Raw genomic sequence first — 17,725 nt, forward strand, 5'->3', positions numbered from 1 at the left:
GACTTTTCTTCAGTGATCACATTTTTCACTTCTTAAGTCTTCATCGACAGGCGGATGACAAATTAAAGGAAAACCCAGAAGCTGTTGGTATAGTTCACTCGTCTTATTAACGTAGTAGTCTTCCAGGGTTGTCCCCGTCCACAGGGCGGTCCATCAGAGGTCACTGGGTGGTTGGATGAGTATGAAAATCATGTCAATAATTTTGCTAATGCCTGTGCAGTCACCTGATCTCAGCTCAGTTATACACTAATGGAAGATTTTGGAGACTTTCTACAACCATCATCCAAATGCCCCTTTTTTTTAAAGAAAAAAGGACAAAAAAAATAGTGTGCCATCCCTTCAGTAGATTTACAGAGATTTGTAGAACCAACACTAAGATGCAGTGAATCTGTTCTGATAGCTCAAATCTTCCCTAAGACCGATCGCTTTCTTTTTTTCCTTTAATTCGTCACTCATCCGGTTACACATGCTATCCCACGTTTCCTTCCTTCCATGGCTGTTTACTTACAGGGACTCCACAGTGATGATAGCCTCGTTTCTGTTAATGATGACGCTAGAAGGCGAAGAGACATGGCCGCGCTGCTCCGCGCAGTCGTCCGTGCTGGACGACTGTGCGGCGACCTTCTTTTGCTGGGAACAGTCCACGCCGTCCTGCAGCACCTTCTCCCCTTCCTTCACGACATCTTTCCCTCCCTTATCGAAGCGCCCCTTCTTTGGTTCCTCATCCTCTTGTTGCCCTCTTTTCACATGGCAGCGGCACACCTCAATACCCGAGTCACCCGTCAGCCGTCGATGCCGGAAATGGTCCTCCTCATCCTCGTCTTCGTCGTCGTCCTCCTCTTCTTCTTCTTTTTCCCTTTTTTGCTCCTCCTTGCCGCCGCAGTGCACAGAGACAGCCACGTTTGATAAGAGGAGAGCCTGCTTAGGAGCTGAGTGCAGGGGCCTGGTTTTTGGATCATGAGGTGACGTCTCTTCTTTCGCTCTCTGAAGAGCCATGGCTTCGAGTGGGTCCGATGGAACGAGAGGGTGGACTTGACCAGCGGGAATTGAAGATAGCAGCGAGAGGGGAGAGAGCGGAAGGCGAGAGGAGTGTGAAGGACGGGAGTGCAAAGTGAGAGCAAGTGGATGAGATGGAGGCGAGACTCCTTCACTACCGTTAGAGGAACATCTCTGCACCGGAATGACATCTGGAGTGACCGCAGGTATAACATCAGGTGGAACCTGCGAGGGTGGCGATGGCATCAACGTGAAGGGGACCCCGACCCTTGGCACCACGGCCAAATCTCCTCCTGCTTCACTGGGCGTGGACATGTGGCTGCTGTCATACGTCTCATCCGTCACCTGGACAGAGAAGGAGGTGCTGGATGGGGAGGTGAGGGAGCAAGACTCACAGGAGCAGCTGGTGTAGTTATCAGAGCTCTGTGAGGAGGTCAGACCGCTGGGGCCGGGGCCCAAGTAGGGAGGGCAGGGGTGACGGTGGTGGTGATGATGGGGGTAAGAGGAGCTAGGACCTACTGTGGCACCTCCCTGCAGTGCAAAGATGGAGCTGTAAGGAGGGGGAGGGGTGCTGGGCTGCGCAACAACCTCCTCGTAAGAGGGCAACTTGAAGGAAGCCAGAAAACCTGTGACGAAAGAAACACACTTTTAGGCTTCAGCTCCGGGTACGCAGACTAGTGTTACATGTCAGTTAGCTTTCTCATGGGGTTATGCCTCATTGGTGTGGTGTGGCAAGCTCATTTGTAGTCAAAGCTTACTCCTCCCACATGCCAGGGCGGAGAGGGAGCTTCACGGTGAGATGGGTATGAGTGTGAACCTGCTGGCGTCACGCTCCTTTGGTTTTGTGTTATTTTTAGAATCTGTGAATTTTTCCTTCCCAATTTCTGTCTGAAGGTGTTTCTGCTATTCTAGCATGTGATGTCTATATTTTTCAAGTTTTGGGTTTGAATTCTTTACTATTCTATAGAGTGATCTCTGGCTTTACTTTATTCTTGTTCTCCTGAAGTCTTTTAGTTTTTGTGTTTTAGGTTCTTATCTCTGTTGTAAGTCGTTTTCCTTTGGGTCACAGTGGTCCCTCGTTTATTGCGGGAGTTACGTTCTAAAAATAACCCACGATAGGTGAAATCCACGAAGTAGCTAACTTTATTTTTTACATTATAGATGTTTTAAGGCTGTAAAACCCCTCACTATAGGGTTGTGCGATATGACCAAAATCTCATATCCCGATATAAGAATTTTATCGTCCCGATAACGATATAAATCACAAAAATGTAACATTTTCTGTAAATTCTGTGAATCTCGACTTGCCGGAAGTGTTTCCAGCTGCGCGTCATGTAGCTGGAGTCGAGTGTTTTAACCGATGCATGAAACGATACATTTTTAGACGCAAGTTGTAACGGCCGCTGTTTTCTTTGTGAGTATTTATTACACGACGTGCTGCAGGGAAAAGCCTGTTCTAACTTTTGAGTCTAAGGTTTATTTTTTAGCACCTGATGGCTCTTTTTTACTTGTCATCCGTAAATAATCTGCTCTTTCACGTGATTCAGTTTATTTTGAAAAGTCTCAACAGGATCTTGAGCTTTATTGTGAAAACTGTAAAAAAGTAAATAAAATAAAAAAAGCATGCAAAATTGCACACAAAAAAATCTGTGAAACAGCAAGGCCGCGAAAGGTGAACCGTGTTATAGCACCACTGTATTTCTATTTTCCTTCCATAGTTAGTCACATCAAGACTCAAGAAACAACTTTTTTCCTATTACTTTCAGCAGTGCTTGTTCTCCAGCCGTCTTTCACTTCCCTAATTAACTCACAGTTTATAAATAGTTCAGTCTTCCTTATTGTCTGCTGTACCTCATGTTTCCCTTGAAAGTTTTCTAGCTCCTGTGTTTCATTTCTGTTGCTACATCAGTTATCAAAGTTTTGTCTTTTCTAATACATGTCCATCAAAGCCTCCTCAGGCAAGCTGCAATAACATCTTTTAACAGATACTAAAACTCAGGATGTTTGCTCTCCATTTTTATTTTGTTTTAGTTCACAAAATTGGTTAATTCTTTTCCTTCCAAAAGTCTAGTTTTTATTTTTATTGTAGTTAACTAAAACTAGCTGTGCAAAAACATTTTAGTTAAGTATGAAACCTTGTGCTACATCTGGTGTTTGTTTACCACTTCTGGAATAGTTGGACGTATATGACGCAGCATGTGAAAGACCATCCAAAATGATAACCTTTAACTTTGTTTCCTAAAATGTCAAAACTTCTAGATTAACGTAATTTTTAACTGTGTCCATTCTTTGCGTGATCACGGTTTAATAACAATGCAAATAGGTTTCACTAGGTTTACAAGAAGCTGTCAATCGATCACAGTCCACACAGTTTTTCACCACAGGCAAAAGACGGAAAGCATCACTAATGGAGTAAATCTGCGGTAGACTTGAGAGATGTTTGCCGATAATAGAATTTAGATAACAAACATGTCCTCAAATGCATCTTTGCTCTGAGTTCTGTCTGTGCCTTTGGCTGGCTTTTGCGCTGCATCACACACTGGTGAGTTGCAAACAGACTGATGTGCACACCAAAAGCTTCTATATGAAGATTTTTACTCGCTGTTACATTACAAGCATGAGCCACTTTCCTCAATTAAAAACTCCACAAAACAGTTCATTTAACAAAACACGCTTACATTTACTGCTTTATTACTTCCATATGATGCCTGTTAACAGACTTATTTTGAAGTATCTAAATGTAGGCATATTTCTATTTCCTCAGAAAAAGTGGTGCAAGGAAATCATAACGCATGCAAAGTCTGTGGAACTGATTAATTTAGTATTCAAAAGCTACAGCATGTGCGATTTAAAATGAAGCAAACATACTGAGGTCCAGCATTGATGAAGGGTAGTTGCAAGCGCCGTTGTAAGCGATCAGATTGATTTCTCTTTGCCTCTGCTGCTGTTGAATTCTCAGCTTGGCCCGGCGGTGGCGGTAAGCACAGAAACAGCTGAAGAGGATGAGCACCGTCCACAAGAGCCAGAACCCTGTAGAAAACAGGAAATGAGTGGCCATCGAGATAAAGAAAACAAACAAACAAAGGAAACGTAACCTTCAGGTCTGTTAGCTGAACTTCATCTCAGATTTACTCGGCTTTCACACAAGTTTTGCTTTTTTATCATTGAGGACTCATTGAGCTTTCAGGCGCATCAGGTAACCAACAGCCCAGCGCACACACTATTCAAATTTTCTGTTTGTGCAAGCGAGCCAATCCTAAAACAGCTGTCTTAAAGACGGGGGAAGGACACATAAAAGCACCGCACCAAGGCACATTTCAATAAGGAGAGATAAGGAAGAACTGAACACGATTTATGGAGGAATGTGACTAGACTCTGACGACCTATCACGGCAGCGGGGAATCCCAGCAGCGATAGGATTTAGGACAGGAACACCCAGGGTGGTTGCGAAGATGAAGACTGAGGGTTGGGAAAGTGGTAGCAATGTAAAGACCAGAAAGCAGCCGAACCCCCAAGACGACAGATGATAGATTACAGATCTTCCTTACTGAACGTAAACATTAAGGATTATTTTAAACTGAACCATGTAAGAACTAGAAACACTCCAAGAGCGCAAACCTCCACCAAGAAAGGAAGATGTGTAACATCAAAGTGAGGTCAGAGGTCAAATATGACATAAAATCTGGATGCAAACTGTAATGTGAGATTTTGAATCCGAACATAACAGTATCATCTCCTACAGGTTGCCAATATTAACAAAATTTAAATTTTTGAAATTTGACCTTTGTTTGAATTTAAAGGAGAGGTCAGCGGTCCAAAGTAACATAATATTTAAAATCTCCATATATCGTTCCCTATATGTCCATATGCTGTCAATAAAAACACTTTAGCCTTCAGATCAATCTACTGAATTTAACCTCCTAAGACCCGAACTCTTTCATGGCATGCATTTTTAAATTCTCTTTGCCATTTGGGCTGATTGGGACCTGATTAATGTAAAAACAAAGAATTACCAGATTTATTTTTTTTTACCTGATTTTTGTTTCTGAGAGAAATGAGATCCACATATGAGGATATTTGCTTTAAATTTAGATAGAACAGAGGTAGTATAATGTCCTCGTAAGTGGAAATCAGGCCCTTGTAGAGCAAAATTTTGTATTTTGGTCTAGACAACCCAAAATGTGATGACCACATATGTGGACGCCAGGTCCTAGGAGGTTAAAGTAGAGGTCAAATGTGACAATGTGGTATTTCCTATGTTTTTGCAGTACACATCTAATTTGTAAGCATCATAGTTTCTAGGTTAGAATGTTTTTTGTCAGTTTTCGACCATTAAATCATTAAGTTGACATCGAAAGTAGTGCTTTAATGGGTCTATTAAAAGAAACCAGAGATTTCTTCTGGTTCTTCCTGTTAAAAGGGAGTTTTTCCTTTGAACTGTCACCAAGTGCTTGGTCATCTGGGGTTGTCTGAGTGTTTATTATGATGATGATGATTATGATGATGATGATGATTATTATTATTATTATTATTATTATTATTATTATGATTATTATGATTATGATTATAATAATAGGGTCATGTTGTTGTGATTTGGTGTTACATAAATAAAACTGAATTGAATGTAAGCCAAATTTTAATGGATTGTTAACATGACCCCACTCTACATGCCTACGATGTTTTATCAGAATTCATTCGAAGCTTTTTAATGTACCACGTTTACAGACAGGAAGAATGACAGCTACCAAAGGCTATAAAAAACATCACCTCCTTGGCGGAGGCAACAACATTAGTAGATTATGAGACCAGGACTTTAGAGCTGCAGGTAAGCATAATAGGACACCTTGAATGTTTCCCAGCAGGTCTGAGTAATGAACGATAAACAGCCATTAAATCAGAACCCTTTCCTCAGTAGCACAGCAGAGAAGAAGCGGTCAGTTGACTCACACCAGAGTTCATAGTAGTAGGTGCAGCAGCCCGTCTCCCCGCAGCAATGTCCCGTTTCACACAGGTAACCTGGACTGTTGTTCACTCCAGGACAGTACTTTGGATGCCTCGCCATCTAATAGATAAAACACCACATCGCAATGTAACCACAGTGGAAATATTGTAGGAAGGTCTAAACTGGAGCCCAGTGCTAATCGTTGCACCGCCAAGATGTCCAAAATCCAAAATCCACTGTGGAAACTCTGATCAGAAAAAAAAAAAAAAAAAAAAAGCAGCCTCACTGACAAAATAGTAAAATTACAGTAAATCTATTTAGCTTGCCTGTATAGATAACACATCTGGTATTCCTATGCTCTATCAATTTCTTCCCCCACTCCAATTACAAAGCAACATTTGCTTAATTTGTAGATGATGTCCCCTCTCTCTCTTTCTCTCTTTTTACGTCTATTTTGGTTTTGGTGTTCACAGATGGATCATGAAGTTAACCATTTATTAGTTGTGTCTTTCTGTTGTTTGTTAATGAAGCACACAGTAAGTCTAACCAAACTTTAAACTACTGATACACACACACTTTTATGTGTACCTGAAACCCTAGAAATAAAAAATAGTTATCAAAAGCATCATCAGGTGAAAAGTATTATTTTATATTTCATATTAAATCTCTGATACTTTTCTGTTAACAATGAAATAAACAGTTATTGCATCTGTAATCTTACTTTTTATATGAGTGCATATTTAATGGCAGCTGCGGGTAAAAAAGTATTTTAAAAAATGTTTTAAAAAGCCTCCCACCTTATTGATTGTGCTCATTTCGATCTGTTTCACAGGCACCTATAGTGAGAAAGGGAAGAAACTAAAGCAAGTGAAAACCCAAACATTAAAAATGTGCACATCATAAAAAGCCAGCAAATTTCAAAGCTTTTACATTATAACAACCTCAATGAGCTCAGACACTTGAGCAAAGCCATAAACCATACTAATAAAGCACTGAGGAGAGGTTGCTAAATCTGTCATGTGCATAGTTACCACACAAGACCCAAGTGCTAACAAATAATTATGCATTACTATAGCAACCACTGAGGAAAAGGCTCTGAGGCCTTTTTACCCGTGTGGACAATATTTAGTTGTGGTTAAAGGTTGAACTCCCTACCGTAGCTTCTTCGGTTACATCCAGCCCTTGCAGGGACATAGTCATCTAGTAAAAGGCAGAGAGAGAAAACAGTTAAAATGGAGCTTAAAAAAAGTAAAGGGAAAACAAAAGATATGATGTGTTGTTATTACAGTAATTCAAGCATATAAAGTTGGCCACTAAAGACCCATTTTCCAGTATTAAGCCGGTGGCTACTACTGACTTTTCAAGAAGAAAGAAGGGAAGGTCGCTCATACAACCGTTCCCTGTGCGCTCCCCGTTTCAAATACATGCCTGTAACTACCAATTATTTTCATTACTCATTAATCTGTTAGTTAACTGTTAGAGTCATAAAACATCAGAAAAGTACCCCACGTCTATTCTCAAAGCTCAGCTTCACTCATATTTTGATTGAAACAGTGCTGATCACAGTCTGCATACTTTGTGTGTGTACAATGCGCACATATCTGTGCAACTATTCTGAGTAAGAGAATCACCTCTGCTCTCTATTCATGTCAGTGACCTAAACGTTCATGAATAATCCAACTCCACATGCTTCTCTGACAGTGAAGCGTATTTAGCCAAGAGACACTTGTGTTTACTGTTATTTAGTATAATATGTGGCACACAATTCTGCAGTACTGTATAGTATCCACTTGTAACACCTGATGCATCCACAGGGCAATTAACATTGCATCACAAAACATTATGTGACATTAGTGGAAGAGTATCAACCTGACAAGGGCAGACAGGCTCCAAATAAGTACCTGGCATTATAGCAGACACAGGAAAGGATACATAACTCACATTTTTCTCATCAGAAACTGGTGCGGTTGTAGATAGAAATATGTGTATATGATTACAACCGCTTTCCTTGAGATGCTTTTATAGAAAACTGCTTTTCAATTCAATTTTATTTATATTACACCAAATCACAACAGCGGGAAAAACGTTGTTTCAGGAAGAAACCTGAAACAACGTTTCTTCCTGGGGGTGACGGGAGGGATACAGGAGAAAAGACACACTGTGGAAAAGAGCCAGAGATTATTAATAACTAATGATTAATCCAAAGTAAATGTAGAGTGCTGTATAAACAGTGTGAGTGTGAGTAGGTGAAAAAAGATAGGTGGAAAAGAAACAGTTCAGATAGGAATCTTATGGGAAGCCCTCCAGCAGCCTTGGCTCATTGCAGCATAACTAAAGGAGGATTCAGGGTCACCCGATCCAGCCCTAACTATATACTTTATCAAACTGGGAAGTTTTAAGCCTAATTTTAAAATTAAAGAGGGTGTCCGTCTCCTGAATCCAAACTGGGAGCTAGTTCCACAGAAGAGAAGCCTGAAGGCTGAAGGCTCTGCCTCCCATTATACTTTTAAATATGCTAGGAACTACAAGTAAGCCTGCAGTCAAGAGGGAGCCACTAAAGAGAAACTAATATGCTTCCTTTTTCTAGTCTCTGTCAGTAGATTTGCTGTAGTATTTTGGATAAACCAAAGGCTTTTCAGGGTGGCACGGTGGTTAGCACTGTTGCAGCACAGCAAGAAGGTCCTGAGTTCAACTCCACCATGAGGCCGGGGTCTTTCTGTGTGGAGCTTGCATGCTCTCCCCATGTTTGCGTGGGTTCCCTCCAGGTTCTCTGGCTTCCTCCCACAGTCCAAAGACATGCAGTTTGTGGGGATCGGTTAATTGATTAATCCAAATTGCCCAGCGTGAATGGTTGTCTGTCTCTGTGTGTTAGCCCTGCCACAGACTGGCAACCTGTCCAGGGTGAACCCCACGTCTCACCCTATGACAGCTGGGATAGGCTCCCGCGACCCTGAAAAGGATAAGCGGAAGGGAATGGATGGATGAAGGCTTTTCAGTGAGTTAAGGGCAACCTGATAATAACAATGCATTACAATAGTCCAGCCTAGAAGTATTAAATGCATGATCTAGTGTAGAGCTGGGCGATAGAACGATAACGATATGTATTGCGAAATTAACTTTTCTATCGAGGAAAAGTTAAACTATTGCGACAGGCCTCGTCTCTCTTGTCCTCTTTAAAAAAAAAGAAAAAAAAGAAAAAAAAAGAACAACAGCCAATCCAAATTAAGTAGCGCAGAGCCGAACCAATCACAGCCGCAGCGTCACGTCACGTGACTTGTTACGTACAGCACAAGTGCCAAGCCGCACATGTGTATTTGTTTGAAGCAGCCAGCCGCCGTGCCGCCCGGGTAATGGAGGAAATGAGTGTGCCGACTAGAGAAAAATCAACCGAGAGCGTGACCGAAGGTTACCGAAGAGAAAACAGATGATGGTTCCAATGCCGGAGAGATTGTCGAACAGAAGGGCCATAGAAGTTCCGTAGTGTGAAGGTATTTCGACTATTTCAAGTCTGACAAAAAACAGAGTAGCGTGCACTGTAAATTGTGCCGAAAGCAAGTCTGGAAATACAATAAAGCGGTGCATGCTCAATCTCTGACTGGAAGCGCTAATTCGTCATTCGGCTTTTGTCAGACTAAAGTAACTGTTAAAACTGTTTGAAAAGCTCAGCTATACAACAAGGAGAGATTGAGAATTTCCTTTTAGTTCTCAGTTTATTTGATATTGACAAAAGTTAGTCAATTTTGTCTGTTCTTCTGTAAAACAAACTAAGATTTATTTTTAGAATTAATATTTTGTTTCTAAGTGGAATTGACAATTTAGTCTGTTTCGTTTGTTCTATTTTGAAACTTAAACGCTTTAGTGGCTGCCTTTTGTGTAGTTTGCAATATTTGCCTTTATTTATCTGAAAAAGTCTCATGTTCCTTAAGTACATCTACCCTGTTGAACTTATTATGGGAAATAAATATTTAAATCAAAACAAGCTGCTGATTATTTCACATTTTACTTGTGAGCAACGTCACATTTAAATCTTACAAATATAGTTATTTGGCTTATATCGTGATAGATATCGTTATCGCCTGAAATGAAAAAAACATATCGTGATATGAAAAAAAATCTTATATCGCCCAGCTCTAATCTAGTGTTTCAGTGTCACTCTGAGACAGGATGTTTCTCATTTTAGAGATGTTGTGGAAATGCAAGAAAGCAGTCCTACATATTTGTTTAAGATGCGTTTTGAAAGGCATATCCTGGTGAAAAAATAAATGAATAAACCCCAAGAGTCCTTAGTGTTCCTGGAGGCCATCCAGAGTAAGCATCTGGTTAGACACCATGTTTCTAAGATTTCTAGTACCAAGTACAATGACTGACTTTAGAAGCAGGAAATTAGGGCCTCATTGTCTTTGATACAGTATTTGGCATTTGTCATCTAGCTTCATGGATAGATAAAGCTGGATGTCATCTGCATAACAGTGAAAGTATATGCTATGCCCTCGAACGATACTGCCTAAAGGAAGCATGCATAATGTAAACAGAATTGGACCTTGCACAGAACCAAGTGGAACTCCATAATTAACCTTAGTGTGTGAAGATGACTCCCCATTTCCATGAACAAATCAAAGTCTATTAGATAGATACAAAATGTTAAAATTTCCATAAAAACAATTCCTGGATTCTAATCTTGATGTACCAACCAGGCAAAATCTTTCCCTCCAAATATCAATATCAATTCCATTTTTGATTTCAGTTTTAGCTATCCAGCACCAGTTTACAGTAACAGTTGTCTCAGGGTGCTGTATATTATAAATTAAAGCCCCTATATTGTTAGTAAGAGAACCCTAATCCTCACACAATCCATTGTAAGCAAGCATTTGGTGACAGTGGGAAAGAAGAACTGCTGTTTTAACAGGATGAAATCTCCAGCAGAAGCAGCCTCAATGAGGGGCAGCCATCTACCACATGGATATAAGAGGAAGTACTAAGGAAAATGAAGGGAAGTATAGGGGAACCACAAATGATAAACAAGGCAATAAACAAAGAGGCAGCAGATAATAGTTTCTGACATGCAGTAGTTGGATATGTTGTTTGTCCCTTCTCTTTCAGCTCTCTTTTATAATTTAGGCTTACGCCTTTGGAGGTTAACTAGAAGATTGGATGTGGTAATGAGATGACCCTCAACAAACTGGGAGCTGAAGGCTCTGCCTCCCATTCTGCTTTTAGAAACTCAAGGAATCAAAAGTAAGCCTACAGCTTGAGAACAAAGTACTCTCTTAGGATATTATGACACTATGGCGTTTAAAGATATAATAAGGCCTAACAGGATTTTGTTTTTTAAAAAGAAAGATTTTAAAATGAATTCTGGACAAATACAGTAGAGATTCTTCTGTAAACTGATAAATATTGGGTTATGTTACCTACCGTTGCAAATACCAGTGTCAAATGTAACAACCTCTGGGGACTTGGCCTATACTGATGGAAAACATAAAGAGTCAAGACAGGAAATGTTCTGTCATAAATACCATCAGGTTGAGTTCCTATGTGCTTCCTGAGAGGTAAGCCCACCACACGGCACAGGATATGCATACAAGTGTGATGAGAAGTCATTCAGGCTTCCTCAGATACCGCAGACTAACCACAAATGATTTCCACCCAAGGGTCCTGACAAGTCTCCATAACTTTGCTTACAAAACCCCCCAAAAGAATAGTAAAAAACAAACAAATAAACAAAACAAAAAACAAAAATTATGTGCAAATGGCATCATTTTACTTTCAAAGCTTTTCTTAGCAAAGTCAACCAGTTCCCCAATGTTTAAAATGTAAACAGACCAAGTTCCTCGAGCAGGAAGAACACTGAGGAGGCTCAAGTGTTATACACAAATATTTACTGCAACAAGGCCAACCAAGGAGGACAGAGTGCAACAAAACAGGTCAACATATGAAACCACCGTCCAATACGACAACAGGACACATTTATACAAACACAACTCATTCATGTGTACTGCACAGTTTTTCCCTCTCTGAAATAGTGCAGGTAAAGTGCTGTGAAAAGTATTTGCACCTTTCCTGATTTCTTTTTTCCCTCCATATTTATTACACTTACATGTTTCAGATGTTTTTAAATCATGATTTGTCCAAACCTACCTGGCACTATGTGAAAAAGTAATTGCCCCCCTTGTTAAATCATGAATGAACCACATTGACCATATGAGTTCAGTTTTACTTGCCACACTCTGGCCTGATTAATGGTGGACCTGTTGAATCAAGAAATCACTTAAACAGAGCCTGGAAAGGGTACAAAGCCAGTTATAAAGCTTTTGGAGTCCACAGAGTCACAGTGAGACCTATTATTCACAAATACAGAAAAACGATTATTTGTCTGCAGACAGACGCTGAGTCGCTACACTCCTGCATGTATGCTCAGTAGGCACCACTGAGTGTCTCTGGTAAATGACCTCTGAGAGACCCCTCCTCAGACTGACCTCTTGTGACCCTGCCTAAGGAAATAATTATCAGCAACTGGAAGCCCAAAATAACCATTGTGTAAAACACTCTAGTATTCAGACCTTTCTCTAGCACATTCCACTTCAGAGCCTTAAAATGCTCCACACTTTATATTTTCTCATGACCAAGCTGAATTTTAGTTAAAAAGTCAATGCAACAGCATCAGCAAAGCTTCTTTATTTTACCCTCAAAAAGTCATATTCATTCACTTTCATTTCCCTTAGTTATCCATGCCTCAGCAGTTTGAGAGTCACTGCAATGCTACAGTAAATAATTACTCACAATGTCAACCATCACAAATACAAACAACCTAAATGGAGCCCTATTTATCAACCGAACAGAGACACCCAATTAATCTGCCTGTGAAATAAACCACACAGAGTAACAACAGCAATCAACAATTAATCAGAAGACTAGCAAACAAAACAACGTTACGACCTGCCTGTGAGAAACTCAGCGGCTGGTAGAGAGGGGGAAACTTATCCATATCATGGAACCGCAATGTGTGGGAGAAGCAACAATGACATTTAAAATCATATCCAGCCAGAGGTCAAAGACACACTTTTATGTTTCCATGGAGTTGCAAGACACTCAACTCAAGACACTCACACACTCAACGGCATAGCAGGTACGGTACTTTCCCTCGTTTCCCTAAGGGTCACTGCAACGGATGGATTTTTAAAATCTTAACAACATCAACAGTTTGCATATTACGATGAGTAATTGACTATAAATAAATAAAAGCAGCTCTTGTGAGTCTTTTTATTAAAGTAAGATCAAGCTATGTAAAAGCTTAATTGTAAAAAAAAAAAAAGTTGGGATGTTGAGTAAAACTTAAATAAAAATAGAATCAATGATTGCAAATCTCATAAAATTGTACTGCAGGCAGGCCAGTTCAGCATCTGAACTCTTTGATTTGGAAGCCATGCTATGTCATAGATGCAGTTTAGCGTTGTCTTGTTGAAATATGGAAGGCCTTCTCTGAAAAAGGCATCTTCTGGATGGGAGCACATGTTGCTCCACCATTAATGCTAAACTCTTTCAGCACTGAGCGAGTCTTTCCAGATGTGAAAACTGCCACGTCGACAGGTGCATGCCATCAGCGATGCTGACCTTTGAACTGAGCACTGATAACAAGCTGGATGCTCCTTTTCATCTTTAGTACGGAAGACGTGGTGTCCTTGTTTTCCAAAAACAAGTCTAAAACGTTAATTTCTCTGACCACAGAAAAGCTTTTTTTAAAATACACCACAGTCAAAGAGCTTTGGTCCAGAGAAAGATGGACTTTCTGGATAATGTTCCCGTCTGGCTTTGTTTTTGCTTGATAGAGTTTTAACGTGCCTTTGTGCATGGCATGGTGAATTGTGTTCACCATGATTTCTGGAAGTGTTCATGAGCCCCTGCTGTGATTTCCATGACAGAATCATTCCTGTTTTTAAATGCAGATCCACTTGAGGGCTGGAAGATCGTGAGCTTTTTGGCCTTGTTCAATGCACACAGAGATTTCTCCAGATTTTCACAGTCTTGATGATATTATGGATTGTATATGATGAGATATTCAAAGTCTTTCCAATTTTACATTGAAGAACATTATTCTGAAATAGTTCTGCAACTTGTAGACAGCTTTCTGCATTACTGGTGAACCTCTCCCTGCCTCCCTAAGATGCTCTTTTTATACCCTATGATGTTACTGATCTGTTTCCATTTAACCAAATTATTTGGAAAATTTTCTTCCAGCTTTCTTTTTTAGCACCACATACTTTTCCAGCTTTTTGCTACCCACATTTCCGCTTTGAAATGTGCTGCTGTCTTAAATTCTTAAATTCAATTCAGCTAAATTTTTTCATGATAAAGTAAAATGTCTCAGTTTAAACATCTGATGTGTTTTATATGTTCGACTGCAAATAAAATATAGGATTATAAGATCTGCATTTTACACAGTCTCCCAATTCATTTAGAACTGGAGTTGTATTCACTGAATACTTTCAGACAACACACTCAAAGCAGAGAACAACACAGTCATTGAAGAAACCACTTCCCCAGTTCAGTAGAATAATGTTCTTCTTCTTAACAGCCAAGATTCACAAGGTGTCTTGCATTAAAAAGCTCTTGTTTGTCCATTTGCAGGTTTTTAAGCCACATTGCTAAACAAGGAATTTTTACTTGTCCACAAGTCTTGAAAACTACAATCTAAAACTGAAATACGGCAAATCATAACCAAAAATTCATTAATTTAGTGTCTAAGTTTAAATTAATATAAACCAAGAATCTTTGCTTTTTCTTAAAGGATTTGCACACCAATCCTGTTATGTCTAAGATATTCGTTGTACACGACCACGTCTACAAGTCAAACTTACAGATATTTTGCATTGGCCACAGACTTACAGACAGCCTTCCCAATGTTAAAAATAATTAAATATAAAATAAAACAGAGACCTAAGCTGACTGACTGCAGTGGTGCACAAATACACGTGCTGTCTCGTGTATGTCACAGATGTAATGACCAAAAGGTGACGAAATAAAAATAATAATAATATGCCGAGGTCACTGCTGTTTGTCAACAACCCCACAGGCCGAGGGAAGCATGTTGCTCTGCAGAACAGCTGCTGACAGCTGCGTGCGCATCAAATGTAAAGCTGTGCAGTGCATTACCTCCATAGTCTGCAGCCCGTGGCAGAAAGTCAGCGTTTTCTCTGGATCCATGGCTAAACCCTCATCACCACTGTCCCATTCCACAGACAAGACAGCATCCCCATCCGCCATTCCCCCCAAACGGGCTGATGCCCCTCCCCGCCTCCGCTGCACGCTCCGGTGTACTGGGGCCGCTCTCTCGGTGTATTTTACGGCTGGACCTGCGCAAATTCACAACACAGACGGCTCAGTCGGCTCCTGTTGTTTGCTGTAGTAGAAGGAAGATGTTTCACTCGTAGAGACGGACGGAGCCGAGCATGATGTCATGCTTTTTTTCCCCCAGCCACCACAGTACTTACACGGGAGCGCTGTATGCTTTGATTGGCCGGAGCTCCCAGCAACAGCCTCAGAGAGGCTGCTTTCACGGTCCACACGGTGTTGCTCTATTAAACACAAATATAACCACAACGAAATAAATAGTGGCAAAAATATAAGAGCTTTGCCCGGGTATGTTTTTTTGCTGACGCAAAATAAATGTCTGAATCTACTTAGTTTATATAAATATTAACAAATTAGTATTGAAATTATGAAAATAATGTTCTTAAGAGCTCAACTTTTGTAAAACTTTTGCAGCACACCTACCTGTATCAGATGCGAGTTAAGTTTTCAGTTCTATTTGACATTATTTAATAATATAACTTCCAAATAAACTGCATGCATCGCAACATTTCGGAACGTTTATTTACAACGGAACTGCTTCGATACTGTAATTATTAGCCGCAAAAAGCTGTGACGGCCTCCTAAGGCTAAATTGCTTGTTAAGTCCCAGCCAATCAGAATGCCCCCTGTTGCCACGAGGAGGCTGCTGGCGTGCAGCACGAGCGGAAACGACCGCTGCTGAAGGACAGTGACATTGATTGATAGATCGATTTATTTATTAATTTTAATGTTGTTGTTTTTTCAGGTATGCGCGCGCGCAGGCAACCACGTAAAGTAAGTAAATTTAAAAATTGTTGTGCTTTATGTTGTTGTTCGTTTATGCTGTGTTTGTTACAGGGGCGTAACAAGTCAGTTCTAGGCCCCGAAGCAGATATCTGTGTACAGCTTTAGCCTTGAAGTGGAGCAGCATGGAAACTGTACAAGCAATAGATAGAAGAAGAAGAAGAATGAACATGGAAAGCTTGAAATTAGCTGAATACAAAAGGCCAGAACAATTGGAAAAAATTGCAATTTTTCCAGTAAAGTTCAACAATTGAATCAAATATTTTTGAACTTTACTTTCTTTGAAGCGCTGAAAGGATCAATACTGAATTTGTTATATGCTGTCTTTTGAAAATGAATTTCAGATATGGAATTTATGCCTTTTTGTTATTGTAATGTCTTCACTGACAACCAAAGTCAGAGGTCAGGGGATTAGGCGTGTTCACGTTAGCTTAACTACACTTTGGCTCCTCCATCAGTCAGACGTTACGCCTTTGGTTTGTTACATGGTAACTTTGTCCAAGTTGTTACTATTTTCACTGCTTAGGCAGTGTTTCAATTAATTTGTTGTTGCATCCACCCGTTTTTGGTGTCAGTGGTTGTGAGGAAAAGTGACCAAAATTGTTAAATAGAAATCATCTAATTTTTTTTATCGCATTTGTCAGCATTTTTGTTTTGTTTTTCTATTGGTTTGTATGACTTAATGCGTATTCTGTCCTAAAACCCAAATTCCAAATCCTTTCATCAACTGTGCTGCCAGACCCAACGTGGGTAGAAACATAGCCAGCAGTCCACCACAAGAGGGCAGCAGACAACATGCTTTTGCTTTTGGAGGCTTTTTTTTCCCCCCTTCAGGGTTCAATGACCTGTTGTGGAAAACAACACTTAAGCTCAAAGTGAGCAAAACGAGGGTAGTTACAGATGTATACATTTGTAGTTAAGGAAGTCATTTAGTCTTTTTTTGTCTCTTATTCATTGTGACGCACAGCCTCTCCTTATGTTCTCTTCAGTAGGTGTGTTTAAAACCCTTGAAACAAAAGGTTAAAAAAAGACTCTCTAAGCTGCTTTTGTTGCCACACCTATAGTTTTCTCCACGTTTCACACCTGTGGTTGAAATCCCTCACTGTGTAATGCACATTTTAGAGCTTACACACTGGTTTTGATTCATCTTTCTAAGGTAAACCCAGTTAATTAGCATGGATTATAGGTTGCACTCATTATAAGGGTGTGTTATCTACTTTATTTGTAAAGGCACACGTGTTGAGATGGTGTCACAAATGAACTGTAACATTTCTCAGTTTTGGTGAGTATGCAAAGTTTGAAAATGTTTGCAGCTCCGCACACACGAGCCAAGACAAATAATTTCTTTCCTTCCTTCTTTTTATACTGTCGCCTCATACCAGCTCAACTGTGGCACTGGACCCAGGTTTACTGTAATTTACAGAGCACTAAAGAGAAGACGATTGGTCAACTTGTTTGTGACAAAAATACACTTCCTCCACTCCATTTTATGCACATGAATGCCCACAAGCACACATACACACACGCATAAAAAACAATATGCTTTTGCATACAAGAAACGGTCCAGTTTCTGTTTAGAATTCGCACACTTCATTGTAAACTTTTACATCCCTCGACTGATTTGTGAGTCAAACTGTGCAATATGATTTAGAGGAA

The 17,725-nt window shown here is 40.1% G+C and overlaps 1 protein-coding gene across 2 annotated transcripts; it reads right to left on the reverse strand.

Moving 5' to 3' along the window:
* Positions 1-357: 357 nt before the first annotated feature.
* LOC113024274 (uncharacterized) lies at positions 358-15,874 on the reverse strand. Of its 2 annotated transcripts, XM_026171189.2 has the most exons (8): positions 15,710-15,874; positions 15,427-15,510; positions 15,089-15,288; positions 7,094-7,138; positions 6,736-6,774; positions 5,944-6,058; positions 3,865-4,026; positions 358-1,622 (listed from the first exon to the last, which is right to left on the reverse strand). In XM_026171189.2, the coding sequence occupies exons 3-8, from the start codon at positions 15,197-15,199 to the stop codon at positions 505-507; spliced, it is 1,590 nt and encodes a 529-aa protein (XP_026026974.1). In that variant the 5' UTR covers positions 15,200-15,288; positions 15,427-15,510; positions 15,710-15,874; the 3' UTR covers positions 358-504. The 2 variants fall into 2 exon arrangements, with proteins under 2 accessions (XP_026026974.1, XP_026026973.1); XM_026171188.2 differs by lacking the exons at positions 15,427-15,510; positions 15,710-15,874 and having other exon boundaries at positions 15,089-15,325.
* Between the last annotated feature and the right edge of the window lie 1,851 nt (positions 15,875-17,725).

This window comes from Astatotilapia calliptera, chromosome 6 (assembly GCF_964374335.1).
Source record: "Astatotilapia calliptera chromosome 6, fAstCal68.1, whole genome shotgun sequence".
NCBI classification, from domain to species: domain Eukaryota; kingdom Metazoa; phylum Chordata; class Actinopteri; order Cichliformes; family Cichlidae; genus Astatotilapia; species Astatotilapia calliptera.